Source organism: Giraffa tippelskirchi, chromosome 4 (genome assembly GCF_054371585.1).
Source record: "Giraffa tippelskirchi isolate mGirTip1 chromosome 4, T2T-mGirTip1v1.2.pri, whole genome shotgun sequence".
Taxonomy (NCBI): Eukaryota; Metazoa; Chordata; class Mammalia; order Artiodactyla; family Giraffidae; genus Giraffa; species Giraffa tippelskirchi.
The window spans coordinates 126691895-126706708 of record NC_137278.1 but is presented as its reverse complement, the minus strand read 5'-3'; the positions used below and the strand labels follow the sequence as shown (position 1 = coordinate 126706708).

At 34.8% G+C, this 14814-nt stretch overlaps 1 protein-coding gene across 23 annotated transcripts in view; it reads right to left on the bottom strand.

Moving 5' to 3' along the window:
• The window catches only part of VEZT (vezatin, adherens junctions transmembrane protein), a 70915-nt gene that overhangs the window by 17567 nt on the left and 38534 nt on the right, over positions 1 to 14814 (bottom strand). For 13 of the 23 annotated variants that reach the window (XM_081592193.1, XM_081592177.1, XM_081592181.1 and 10 more), the window contains 3 exons: positions 13520 to 13795; positions 10739 to 10888; positions 6430 to 6577 (listed from right to left, as the gene is read on the bottom strand). In XM_081592193.1, the coding sequence (XP_081448319.1) occupies positions 6430 to 6577; positions 10739 to 10888; positions 13520 to 13795 (574 nt within the window). The remainder of the gene's footprint in view (positions 1 to 6429; positions 6578 to 10738; positions 10889 to 13519; positions 13796 to 14814) is intronic. The other 10 variants (XM_081592178.1, XM_081592196.1, XM_081592185.1 and 7 more) reach the window with 1 other exon arrangement.

The window sequence follows — 14814 nt, the reverse complement described above, 5'->3', positions numbered from 1 at the left end:
CCAGTTTGTTGTTCCGTGTTCAGTTCTAACTGTTGCTTCCTGATCTGCATACAGGTTTCTCAAGAGGCAGGTCAGGTGGTCTGGTATTCCCATCTCTTGAAGAATTTTGTTGTGATCCACACAGTCAAAGGCTTTGACATAGTCAATAAAGCAGAAGTAGATGTTTTTCTGGAACTCTCTTGCTTTTTCGATGATCCAATGGATGTTGCCAATTTGATCTCTGGTTCCTCTGCCTTTTCTAAATTCAACTTGAACATCTGGAAGTTCACAGTTCAACTTCACGGTTAACGTACTGTTGAAGCCTGGCTTGGAGAATTTTGAGCGTTACTTCACTAGCATGTGATATGAGTACAACTGTGCAATAGTTTGAGGATTCTTTGGCATTGCCTTATTAGGGAATGGAATGAAAACTGACCTTTTCCAGTCCTGTGGCCACTGCTGAGTTTTCCAAATTTGCTGGCATATTGAGTGCAGCACTTTCACAGCATCATCTTTTAGGATTTGAAATAGCTCAACTGGAATTCCATCACCTCCACTAGCTTTGTTTGTAGTGATGCTTCCTAAGGCCCACTTGACTTCACATTCCAGGATGTCTGGCTCTAGGTGAGTGATCACACCATCATGATTATCTGTGTCGTGAAGATCTTTTTTGTACAGTTCTTCTGTGTATTCTTGCCACCTCTTCTTAATATCTTCTGTTTCTCTTAGGTCCATACCATTTCTGTCCTTTATTGAGCCCATCTTTGCATGAAATGTTCCCTTGGTATCCCTAATTTTCTTGAAGAGATCTCTAGTCTTTCCCATTCTATTGCTTTCCTCTATTTCCTTGTACTGATCACTGAGGAAGGCTTTCTTATCTCTCCTTGCTATTCTTTGGAACTCTGCATTCAAATGGGTGCATCTTTCCTGTTCTCCTTTGCCTTCTTTTCTTTTCAGAGCTATTTGTAAGGCCTTACAAATTTGCCTTTTTGCATTTCTTTTTCTTGGGCATGGTCTTGATCCCTGCCTCCAGTACAATGTCAAGAACGTCTGTCCACAGTTCTTCAGGCACTCTGTCTATCAGATCTAATCCCTTGAATCTATTTGTCCCTTCCACTGTATAATACTAAGGGATTTGATTTAGGTCCTACCTGAATGGAGTGGTTTCCCCTACTTTCTTCAATCTAAGCCTGAATTTGGCAATAAGAATTTCATGATCTGAGCCACAGTCAGCTTCTGGTCTTGTTTTTGCTGACTGTATAGAGTTTCTCCATCTTTGGCTGCAAAGAATATAATCAATCTGATTTCAGTATTGACCATCTGGTGATGTCCATTTGTAGAGCCTTCTCTTGTGTTGTTGGAAGAAGATGTTTGCTATGACCAGTGCGCTCTCTTGGCAAAACTATATTAGCCTTTGCCCTACTTCATTCTGTACTCCAAAGCCAAATTTGCCTGTTACTCCAGGTATTTCTTGACTTCCTACTTTTGCATTCCAGTCCCCTATAATGAAAAGGACATCTTTTTGGGGTGTTAGTTCTAGAAGATCTTGTAGTTGTTCATAGAACCATTCAACTTCAGTAAGAGGTAAGCAGAGGGCAAACTCTGGATACATACAGAATGGACAGAATCTATTTACAGAGTGAAAGTGTTAACAAGGATGATTCTAGGGTTTCAGATTCTGGTTGTTTCAGATAACTAAAAGACAAGTTGGCATAGCTTACTGCCCTAAAAAAAACAAAGACTATTATGTAATCATTGCCATGTTGTCCAATTAAACCAAAACGCAGAAATACGCATTTTTTCTTGTTTGCTCTTTAAATAAGGGAAGCTGCTCTGGATGAGGGGATAACCATAGTTTACGGGCACTCAGGAAATGCTGTTTTAAATCATTTTCAGGGAGTCCCCTGCAGTCAATTGGTTTGGACTTGGCATTTTCACTGCCATGGCCCTGGTTCAATCCCTGGTCAGTGAACTAAGATCTTGCAAGCCAAACAGCAAACTGAAAAAAAAAAAAGCATTTTCACAAAATGTAGATTTGCTTTTTAAAGCAGGAAATATACTCTTTATAATAATTTTACAAAAAACTAGTTAAAATTTTGAACTAAGGAAAAAAGAGGGGTAAGGACTCTGTACTAGATATTTCACATATGTCTCTCCTCAGGATAAAGTTAGGAAGTTTCATTCCTTTCCAAAGATGCAGCATTTGCTATTGCTAAGCTCTCCTGAACACCAGACTACCTTTCTTGCCTCTTGAGAAATCTGTATGCAGATCAAGAAGCAACAGTTATAACCAGACATGAAACAATGGACTGGTTCCAAATTGGGAAAGGAGTACGTCAAGGCTTGTATACTGTCACCCTGCTTATTTAACTTTTATGCAGAGTACATCATGCGAAATGCCAGGCTGGATGAAGCACAAGCTGGAATCAAGATTGCTGGGAGAAATATCAATAACCTCAGATATGCAGATGACATCACACTTATGGCAGAAAGTGAAGAGGAACTCAAGAGCCTCTTGATGAAAATGAAAGAGGAGAGTGCAAGAGCTGGCTTAAAACTCAGCATTCAAAAACTAAGATCATGGCATCTGGTCCCAGCACTTCATGGCAAACAGATGGGAAAACAATGGAAACAAGTGACAAACTTTATTTTCGTGGGCTTCAAAATCACTGCAGATGGTGACTGCAGCCATGAAATTAAAAGACACTTGCTTTTATGGAATCAAGCTCAGCTGTGACAAACCTAGAGAGCCTATTAAAAAGCAGAGACATTACTTTGCCGGTAAAGGTCCATATAGTCAAAGCTATGGTTTTTCCAGTAGTCATGCACTGATGTGAGAGTTGGACCATAAAGAAGGCTGAGTGCCGAAGAATTGATGCTTTTGACCTGTGGTGTTGGAGAAGACTCTTGAAAATCCCTTGGACTGCAATGAGATCAAACCAGTCAAAGGAAATCAGTCCTGAATATTCTTTGGAAGGAGTGATGCTGAAGCTAAAGCTCCAGCTCGCATCTGGCCACCAGATGCAAAGAACTGAGTCATTAAAAGAGACCCTGATGCGGGAAAGATTGAAGGCGAGAGAAGAAGGGGACAAGAGAGGATGAAATGGTTGGATGGCATCACCAACTGGATTAATATGAATTTGAGCAAACTCCACGAGTTGGTAGCTGTGATTTATGTCACAGCAAGAAGCCTGGCGTGCTACAGTCCATGGGGTCTCAGAGAATTGTACACGACTGAGTGACTGAACTGAACTGAAGCTCTTCTGAGAGAAGATATGCAAGCAATTAAAAAAACAAAACAAAACATTTTTTCTTTAAAGGACATAATGAAGATTACAAAGGAAAACAAAAGCACCTGATTTATTCGTAAACTATCTTTCACTACATTTTTTTTTTAAAGCTTTAATTAGTGTTGCTCTTTTGAGAAATAATTTTCTTTTAAAATTTACCTTATAAAATTCACTTTGAAATTCTTTATCTGGATATAATGACAACTGTGTATGGTGGCCGTACACAGTTTTTGAACATTACAGGAATTTTTAGCAATTTATAAAGGAAACCTCAAGATAGGCCACTTTTGGAGTCTGATGTTCCTGGTTACAATGCAACACAATCACCAAGTTTAGTTATGTATTAGTTATATGTCAAAATAAAACAAAATTAAAACACTAAAGTCTCATTTGTAAAATAATATGGGTGAGCAAAGAGGATCCAGCTATATCCTTCATCATAGTATGTGGAGGAGATAAGTGAACACGTTCCACATTTTAGAATAGGTCATGTCAGACAGAATTTTAAAAAATCAGCTAACATTTATTAATCACTTACTCAGTCCCAGGCACTGGACTGGCAAATATTTAATCCTTTAGTGATAAGCATCTCATTTTTATGAACACAGAAACGATGACTTGTTCAAGACCACATCAGTAGTCAGGTGGTAAGAGTCAAACTTAGAAGTCTAACTCCAAGAGACCCACTTTTTCTCTTTGCTGCCTGTACTTGGACCAAATATAATCCAGGATTTAACAAGCTTTTTAAAAAGCATAGAAAAATAGGGAAATAATTGAGACATCTTGATGAGTAAAGAAAAAATCATTTAAAAAAGAAAGAAATATGACCATAATTCTCTCTCCAAATCCTTCTTAAAGAGTAACAGCTATTACCATTTTGGGTTGATCAGGCTTTGTTGTAGGTATTTGGTATGTTTTCTCATTTAATCTAAAACCGTGTAGGGCAGGTATGGTAACCCCTTTTTACAGCTTAGTAAATTCAAAGAATAACTCATTCAAGTCAAACAACTAGCCAATGTTAGGGCTAAAATGTAAACCCACATCTGCTTAATTCCAAAGTCCCTGCTTTTTCATCATTAAGAATCTCCCAAATTGTCCTTTGAAAATAACTATTTCCATTCACAGAATAAAGCATGGTCATGGTATTGAATTTAGAAGTAAATGGAATTACCTATAGTGCAACCACCTTAAGAATAGCTAATTGTATATTAGTATTTTCTCATGGTCTTTTTTAAAAACAGAGTTGTGGTCATACTAAATATATATTTACTTATTCTGATTGTTGTACTGGTTTCTCCAAATTTTTACAAAATCTTCATAAGCAAGTTGTAGCTATTATACAATGGTCCCTACTGGATTTAACATAATTCATGCAATTATTCCTCTACTGCTGCACATTTAGGCAGTGTTCCATTTTTAACTATTATGAACAGAGCTAATAAGCAACTTGGTCCATAAAGCTTTAAGATACTTGAAATAATTTCTTTAAGAAATATTTGCATAAGTGAATTACTGATTCTATCATTTTTAAGGCACTTTAAATGTCAAAGTGCATTCTGAAACAAATTTTAAGGAACTAAGGTAAACCAAGAAGAAAATTATTGTAGTGGCCTTGATAAGAATGATGGCAGCTATGACTAGCATGGTGGGAAATGACGTGAAAAAAAGGGAAAGAGTTTAAAATGTAGTTTAAAGGTGGAACCAGCACAAAAATCTACTGATAGCTTCTATGTGAAGGGTAAAAAGAGAAAGAAGGACGATAGTATCCAGATATCTAGCTTAATAAGTTGTATGGTGACATTTATTAAGATGGGTTACAATGACATTAAAAATAAGTCAAGGTGAATTTCAAGTAACTGGAAAGAAAAACAGGAGAACTAGAACTCTTATGTGGATCTGAAAATTTCAAAGATGTGAAACTTCATACAGTCTCAAAACAAAATGGATGTTGAAAAATATGTTGTTAATTACACTTGTACTGATTTCCACAGTATCAAGTGAAGTTTAAAGACTAGGAATAAAGAAATATCAAAGTGGAGTTTGCTAAATACTGAAAATGAACTTCAAGACATCTGGACTGACTTTCAAAAAATATTGCTGGAATCTTACAATACATACAGTTTTGTAACATTCTTTAACTTATGTTTTTTTATGTTATTTTTTTCTACTACTAACTCCAAACAGTTCAGTAAATGAATGCATCATAAATCATTATTAATCTCATATCACTGAACTTTTCCTTTGTTTCCAATATTTGCTGCTGTAGTAATATTACGAACATACCTTGAATATATCTTCAATTACTGAGATGAATCTATAAGCTAAAGATGATGGAGTAAAGGGTACATACTTTTGTAAAAACTGGTATTCACTGCTAAAGCGAAGCAGTTGATACTTTCACCACTGGTGTGAGGTCTCTCAAAGTCTTCACTGACAATGACTATTATCAACTTTCAAAATCTTTGGCAAAATATTTACTTATTTTTCTTTGTTACTTTCATTAGTAATAAGATTGAAATTTTTTTATCATATTTATTGGCCATTTCTATTTCTTCTTTTGTGAACTGGCAATTCACGCACCTGACCTATCTTCAATAGGTTTTACATATCTTAGTGTTCTTTATATAGAAAGAATTCAAGCTTATAAATCATTGCATTACCCCTCTTCCTCGAGCTTATTCACATTTAAAGGATACAGCATTTAAAGTTTAGAAGTTTATGTAGTCAAATATATCCTTTTAAGAGACTTTAACATATGAAAAAATTCTTGTTCTAAACAAGGATTTGGAAGATTTTCCAAGGGGTAGATCTTGTAAGTTCTTTACCCATGTTTATTGAAACAAATGGCTAGTAAATAAAATCATACATTGGGTTCCTATTAAACTCATTTATCTTCAAATTCTAATTTAATTTCAGAAATAAATATATTAAGAATTTTAAGTATTTTAACATCGGAATATAAGGATTTCCTCATCCAATCTTTATGATACTCTCCATTTTTAAAGGCAACTTCAAAAACACCAGTAAGGCTATTATGGTGATGGTATCCAGCAAACAACAAAAGTGGGGGGACAGGTGTACCATGTACGTTCAGAAAGCACAAACACAACCCAAATGCATCTATCTTTTCTTCAGCCCTTCACATCCATGAATGGATTACCTTCAACGCAGGCAGGCTGAAGCCATCTGTAAGGTTATGTGCTTCCTCTTCTGAAATCTGCTCTTCACTAAGTCCAAGGCCCAGCTCCTTAAAAGGCACCACACAGATGTAGTTGGTTACATTGTCACTCTCGGAGTTCAGGGGGTAGGTTAAATTAGGTTAAGGCAATCAACAAAGCCTTTTCATTAATAAAGGGTACAATTTTTCAGTTGCTAAATCATGTCCAACTCTTTGTGACCTCATGAACTGCAGTATGCCAGGCTTCCCTGTTCTTCACTATCTCCCTGAGTTTGCTCAAACTCATGTTCATTGAGTCAGTGATGCTATCCAACCACCTCATCCTGTCACCCCCTTTTCCCCCTGCCCTCAATTTTTCCCACCATCAGGGTCTTGTCCAATTAGTCAGCTATTAGATTTTAAGATTAGTTTCTTTTTAAAAACTGATGTAAATCTCCTTAAAGTTCAGAAGAAAGATAAGTAAAGGTATCTGACCTTGGAGATTTACATCAGTTTAAAAAGAAATTAATCTTAAAATCTAATAGATTAATATACTTCAAATCTTATAGGGAACGTGAGAATAAAATATCTTTATAACTAGACAGTTTTAAAAGTTCAACTCTTCACAAGTGCTAAAGTACTAATTTAGTTATTTTTGACATGTGCCTTTTGAAACTGTATTATGTACTTGACTGCATGGCTCAGGCCCTTACCACCCTATAGCAAATGCTTCTCTTTGCTATGGCAGGACATCATTACCTGACGATGATGACCTGAAAACATACAACTACTGATATAACACTAAGCCTGTTGCATCCAGGTTGTCTGACACAGGCTGCTGTTCCTTCTGTCTCCCTCTTCCTCATGGCAGCTACCAACTTTACTATGTGATTTCCTCCTCTTCAATTGTTTTTGTAAAGAATTATATCCATACGATTCTTGATATTAATATTTGAACTATTCATACATTTATAGCATATTCCTATTTGGTCATATTATAATAATCTTTTGATATAGTACTAGGCCAAATTTATAAATATTCTATTTAAATATTTTATATCTCCATTGGTAAGACTGGTTTGTAGTTTTTATTCTGTGCATTACATCATGTTTTAGAAGTGAGATTATAGTATCTGCATAAATAAAATGATGTAGAGTAATTTTCTATCTAACCTTTTCTATGGTCTAAAATCGTTTTTTGTTAAATTATAAAACCATCTGGACTACGGAGTTAAACATTTTTTTCATTCACTTAGTTTTTGAATAAGTAATGTATTTATGGGATTAAAATTTTACAAGGTATTCATAAAAACTGCTTGCTACCTCTATCTCTTAGCCACCTAGTTCCTCTACCCAAAAGCAAAGGCAATCACTGTTACCAGTATCTGTTTATACTTTAAGATGTTTTATGATTATGGACATGCATAAAAGGAAATCAAAACATAAATATGTATGTATGTGGGTATATAAATGAATATATACACATGCATACACACACTTCTTTATCCCCCCATACACCCATATTACACTGCCTTCTATGCACAAATGGAAGGGTAGCATAAATTCTGCTGTGTGCACTTCATTTATTTAACAACATTCCAAAACAGTATATCAGGAACTTTTACTACTTTTTTATAGCTGCATATTTTCCCACTGTTTATATATATAACCAAGTGTGTTTTCTTTTTTAATGAAATTCTTTTTATGTCTAATCTCCAGTTTTTTAATTCTTGCTAGGTCAGTTTTTGAGATCTGTATTTTGATATGAAATGATCCATTTCCCCCTACAGTTTCAAAGTTATGGCCAGAAAGTTACATATGTGCTCAGTTGCTATTCCCTTATATAATAATTTTAGCTTCTTGCTCTATTCTCATTACTAATCTTGTATATTTTTATTCTTTTTACTTTGAGCAGGCATGCTAGGGTTTATATAATGTATTAAGTCTTTTCAAAGAAATACTTGGCAGGTAATACTTTTTAATTTCTTAAGGTTTCCCATGTGAATAATATGATCTGGCCCCTGCCTAATTCTGGATATTATCTCATACTCCAACTCTCAACTTGCTGTGCTTCTGTCTTGGAGTATGATGATCCTTTTTCTATACTTCGATCATGCTAAATTCACTCCTGCCACAAGATATTTATACTTGCTGGTGCATCTGACTGGAACTCCATCTCAAGTCTCCATTTAAACTGAAGGCATTCCCTTATTATCCAATCAAAAACAGCAACCTACCAAGCACTTTCTATCCTATTCTCCTGTTTTTCTTTTTCTTTATAGCAAACATCTGAAAATTTTCTGTTCACTTTTTATTTATCATTCACTAGAATGCAAACTCCCTAAAAACAAGGATCTTGTTTATCTTGTTCATTGCTAGGTCCCTCATACCTAGAAAAGTGACTGGCACTGGGAACTCATACAATCTACAATCTTTGTTAGGCCCCCTCACCTGCCCCCACCCCACTTCTAAGAAATTATAAGCTCCCTGAGTCAGGAACCACATCTGCTATGTTGATCACTGCATATCTAGTGACTAGCATATTGCTTGGCATAATATTCACTAAATGAGTAACTACTGGCAGTTAACATGCCATATTGTCATGTCTCTATTTCCTTCTATATCTTGCTTCCTTCTGCTTGAAAGGCAGACTTTTTCTCCCAAGGTCAACTCCAGCTCATTCCTTGAGGGTCAGCTCAGGTGTTGCCTCCCTGAAAGCATTCTGTGACTTCACAGGCCAAGTACACTGTCCTGCTATGCTGGAAGGCACTCCAGGCACTATACTGTATTATGAGTATCTACTGACTACACTCTGGAGAAGGAAATGGCAACCCACTCCAGTATTCTTGCCTGGAGAATCCTAGGGATGGCAGAGCCTGGTGGGCTGCCGTCTATGGGGTCGCACAGAGTCGGACACGATTGAGGTGACTTAGCAGCAGCAGCAGCTAAGAGTCAGACACAACTGAGCGACTTCACTTTCACTTTTCACTTTCATGCATTGGAGAAGGAAATGGCAACCCACTCCAGTGTTCTTGCCTGGAGAATCCCAGGGACGTCCCCTGTTGGGCTGCCGTCTATGGGGTCGCACAGAGTCGGACACGACTGAAGCGACTTAGCAGCAGCAGCAGCAGCACTGACTACACTCAGAAGTTTTTCAGGAGGCAGTACAGGTTTTTGCTCTGTCTTCCTAGCACAATGCAGGCAAGTATTTAGGCAGTAAGAGAACTGAATAGACAAGTTCCTGACTAAAATCAAAGTATTTTCTCTCAATATCCAAAGCGGTAGCATAGTACAGTATGTGTGTGTGTGTATAAATCTAGATATAGTATATCTATACACATATAGAAAATGCTTAAAAGTCCTAAGTCCTACAGTAAAGACACAATTTTATCTCTTATTAATTTACCCAGTGTGACACTGGGTAAATCTCATATCAAGTAGTGATTTTATCTCGTTTTTTCATTAAGTGGGGATAAGAAAATCTACCTGGAAAAGTTTGTATAAGGATATAATGATAAACTTTAAAGCATTATATTCATCAATGTCACAGTATCCCTTAAACTGAAGGTGCAAAGTAGTTTTTGCATCCCATTTACTCATTATTTATCTATGAATTTTAACTAAAATAAAGATCTTATACACTTTTATTTTCTGACTAGTAGAACTAACTTCCTATTTTAGTAAATTTAAGAGACAGTCTTAACTGTCACTCAGTCTCTAAGTGCTTATTATATACTGGACACTGCCTAAGCACTTTATATACAATAATTCATTTGATCTAACAAAAACAGTCAGGAGGATTGTTATTTTTGTCATTCTACAAATAAATAAAGCAAGGAACAGAGAGTTAAGAAACTTGCTTATGGTCACTGACACAGTAACTGATATAGCCAAAATTCAGAAAGTCAATCTGACTCTAGAGCCTCTGTTTTTTTGAAAGGGGAAGGATTTTCTGCTGCCAGTTTATTTCCATATCATGACGCAAATTTGCCATGTCAGTAATTTGAAAAAATGTGTGACCTGGAGAAGCCGGGTTCTTTTGACTTTATTATTTGGACCAGTAAAAGAAGGGACATCAAGTTTTTTCCTTGTTAAAAATGAGCCGCATGCGAGCAGAAGAACTTTCTTCCTGACTATTATTGTCATTCCCCCTGGAATGCATGTCCAGTTTGAAAATAGAAGTGATGATGGAAATCAGCTTCAAAATAGGTGATTTCAGTTTACAGTTAAATTTTATAGGATGCAGCTATAATATCTATATTCAGGACTCTGGAAACATTGCTTATTCTTACATATAGACAGAAAAGGATATTTTTTCAGCATATATAGGGTAGCTAGCCTTGCTGCTTGAAAGTTGGCTCTGACAGTTCTGTAGACAGCTTTCCGAAGACCGATGAGATGCTGACTGGGATGCTGTCCAGCTTTATTAAATGGGCAAGCAGCACTGACCCTGTCAAGCAAACTTGAAAAGTAAAATGTGATACAACTGTACAGGTGTCCTAAAGTTTTTGTTTTCTAAATCCACAATTCTATTAAACTTAGGAAAAAATTCTTTTTTCATTAGAAAATGGTTATAAATATTCCAACTCAGGTCTCATAAATATATATTTCCCTGACACATATATAGCCACCAGAAAAGACAATTGAAAAAAGAATACTTCCTCTGATACGGGGGGAACAATTAATTTTAACTGAAATAACAGTAGAAACATAGGAATATTTATTTAAGAAACTAACTTTTTAATATAGATACTCTATCTGCTAGAATATACCAAAGTGGTACTACTTTACATTTAGTTTTCAAAAACCTGGTATCTACAGTAAGTAGGAAAGCCTTAATTATAAACTTTCATATTCTTAATATGCATTTACGTATGTTTGTCAATCATATTTTTGGTCATTTGTACAGAACATTCAAATACTGTATAGAAATACATTCCGTACATTCACAAAAGTAGGGTAAAATTACCCACCTGCAGCCACTGGCACTTACCTACTCAAAATGAAGTAGGCGATGCAGAAAGATAACAGAACCAGTGGCCAACAGGGGTATGCAAGTAGAAAGGCAAAGTAAGGGTTACTAGGTAGGAGCATAGCTACTCTCAAAACTGTTAAAGAGGAAGCACATTTCATAAGCACTTTTCCAAAGGTAAATGGGGGACTACCTATTTGCAACAATGCCATATAACGTATTACGCTTTTATAAATGAAACTATGATTTCATATTACAGTTTTCCAGACAATAGGCTTTCACCTAACTAGTAACCACTCCTAATAGTAAGACAAAATATTGGAATTTATAAATTTATTACACTATAGCCACAAATTTGTAAAATAAGGCATCTAACTCAAAACTTAAAAAAATTGTTAAACCAAATTAAAACACATTCAAGCATTAAAAATCTCTAAAAAACTGGACAATGACTGACAGAGGCAAAGAAGGGTTCAATTATTTGCTAGAGAGGAAAAACTGAGGCAGAATAAAACAGCACTAGTATTTTCAACATATGGACACTATTGTTTGTGTTCCATTTTACTCAGTCTTAAAAACGAAAATATTTCTAAAAAATTATGATTCAAAATTTATTATTCCTCATAATTTTTTCAATCCATTTACATTAGATGGACATAAGTATAATTTTTCCAAAATTTTTTCTGTCTTCATAATCCAGAAGGAAATCATGCCTTACTGGCCCATTTTAGCTCTTTATCCTAACTGTATACATATGGGTAAAAATGGAACAAGGACAAAAGGCACAGAACCATCAACACAAGGCTAAGCATTAATTGGACACATAGCCACTCTGCTTAACCAGTCAGTCCTTCTAATAAAATGTTGTACAAGTCAAGAATGAAAAGGAGCTGTTACTTTTACTTAGTATAATTTTTAACTTTTAAAATTTGACATTCAATATTTGTTAAGCTCTATCAATAAGTTGACTTTACAATGCAAGGACCACAATTAACAGACACTGAGGGCTGTTACATTTTGAACTGAGCAGAAAGAGAAGTTATAAAACCTCTCTCATGTCTCAGAAGTTTTAAACACTATTCCAAAACAGAACAGAGTGAAGAATGAGATGACTACTGGAGACTCTCCTACTTTCCCTATTTCCTGATGTCCCAAGTCCAGCTTTTATTCAAGATTATTTAGGTTCTTCTCCAGAGCACAGCAGAGTGAAGGAAGTAATGACCACCCAAAGTTCTTCTGCTCACCTCTTTTCATGATTTTCCAGATACAACGAATTAAGAGCAATAATTTTTCTTTACCATATACTTACTTCCTCCCACCTATAGGCTATAAAGGTTATATAAATTATTAAATATACTATAGTACAACTGTCATGTGTGAGTATTTAGGTGGCAGGGTACAGGAAACCAGATTTTAGAGTCAGACGGAATGAACTTGAACATTTGCTCAACCATTTATAATTGTATGCCTTTAGTTGTATGCAAAATTGTTTAGCACGGTATACGGAACATAACTGGTGCTTTCCCTTTAATAACACAATAAATAGGCTGTCTATCCGGTACCTTAGTACACTTACAGCTAGACTACTGAATATTTAATTTCCTGTATTAAATATCAGTGAGAGCATATGAGAGTGTCAGTGCCATAATATCTCAATATTAACCTACAGAATATTATTAATACATGGCAAGATTTTTCAGAATGAATTCATATGAATTCATCTATCATGTAAACTGAGTAAAGAGAGCATCTGGGGGTGAGCAAAGGGAACAAATATTTATTGGGTATCTATTGCATGCAAGGGTTATATAAATATATATATATAAATATTAAGGTCTCTATATTATCTCATATAACCACATGGTAACACAGAGTAATAATAATATTCTCAAAGCACTTTGGTTTCTCAAAGTAAATAAACAGACTCACACTACTTATTAAATCTAGCATATAATGTATTTATTTCTTCACTTAGTAGTTAACAGACTTTAATAAACACTAAAGAGAAACCTAGTTTCTTCTGTAAATACAACACAGAAATGACAATAGGTAATAAATATTCTAATTTAACTAGGTAATAGAAAATAGTTATTTAAAAAATAAAATGAAAAATGAACTCACAGTGTAAATCCTCTGGAAATGACTTCAGTTTCTTGAATGAGACGTAAAGCTTTTCTCACAAGGTTAGTAAAACCTCGGCTATTTGTCGTTATATCTTCCAAATAGACACTGTATTTTTTTAGAGTTACTTGTAGTTTTGCTGTCCTCCATAATCGCAAAGCTCTTATGATCAGATAAACAAATAGAATCACTCCCCATACTAGCCAGGAAGATACAATCCACCAAGTGGGAAGCATAACAAGCAAACTAATGAAGGCAAATACCACTGAGACATCCCTGGAACAGAGAAACCAAGAAAATGATATCCATCAGTCCGGAGAAAGATGAGTTTCTCCAGTCAGTAATTTAGGTTTTCTAAAATAGATAAAATGCTAGCTTCTCTATAAACTATGACTTTATAAAATATGACATTTTTAAAAATAACATGAAACAGTTAAAAAATATCTAGTACCACAATCTAGTTGCTAGATACCACTGTCTAAAGCTAATAAGTTTAGGTGATAGATATAAATAGGTGTCTTCTGAATAAACTTTTTTTTTTTAAGATACGTACTCTTTTAACCTAAAAACAATTACAGATTTTAAAATCTGATTTTATAAATATAAAAGTAAAAAGCTTAAATTTTTACTAGTTTTTAATACTAAAGGCCTTATCAGCTATACTCCAATAAAATAAAGAGTTAAAAAAATAACTAAAAATGTTTCATATTTGGAGATATTATGAGGTCTTTTTTCCTAAAATCAGACTCTAATTATTTGTGCAAAAACATACAATATCTCAACAAATGATAAGCATTTTTCCAATTAGATATAATATATACTTTGTGAGTAACTGCTTTGAATAAAGTCATCTAATTTTAAGTTGTCATCATTACAATTCTGGAATATACATATTTACTGAAGACCCTAATATGGACAAGCTTTGTACTTTTATACTGCTTTAAGTGAAACCAAAATATGTATGATATTTCTTAATTTAGGCCAATTACAAACCTATAAATTTCTTTCAAGCAGTGAAGGCTTTGATGAAAATGTTTACATATAATAAGGGAAATATAGGGGAGCTGTATCTAAGGATATCCAAGAAACATCATCATTAATACTTGAAGATAGTTACAGTCAAACTATAAAGAAAATAACATATAAGAATATTTACTAAATATTCGCCTGCCAAAATCTCCCTTGGGATCCTTTACTGTTAGGCAATATTGGTAATATCATAGCAAAATCTCATCATATAGTTTTATATATTTATAGCAAATCTATAAAGGATTTATAGGCCTCAGAGTTGCTTA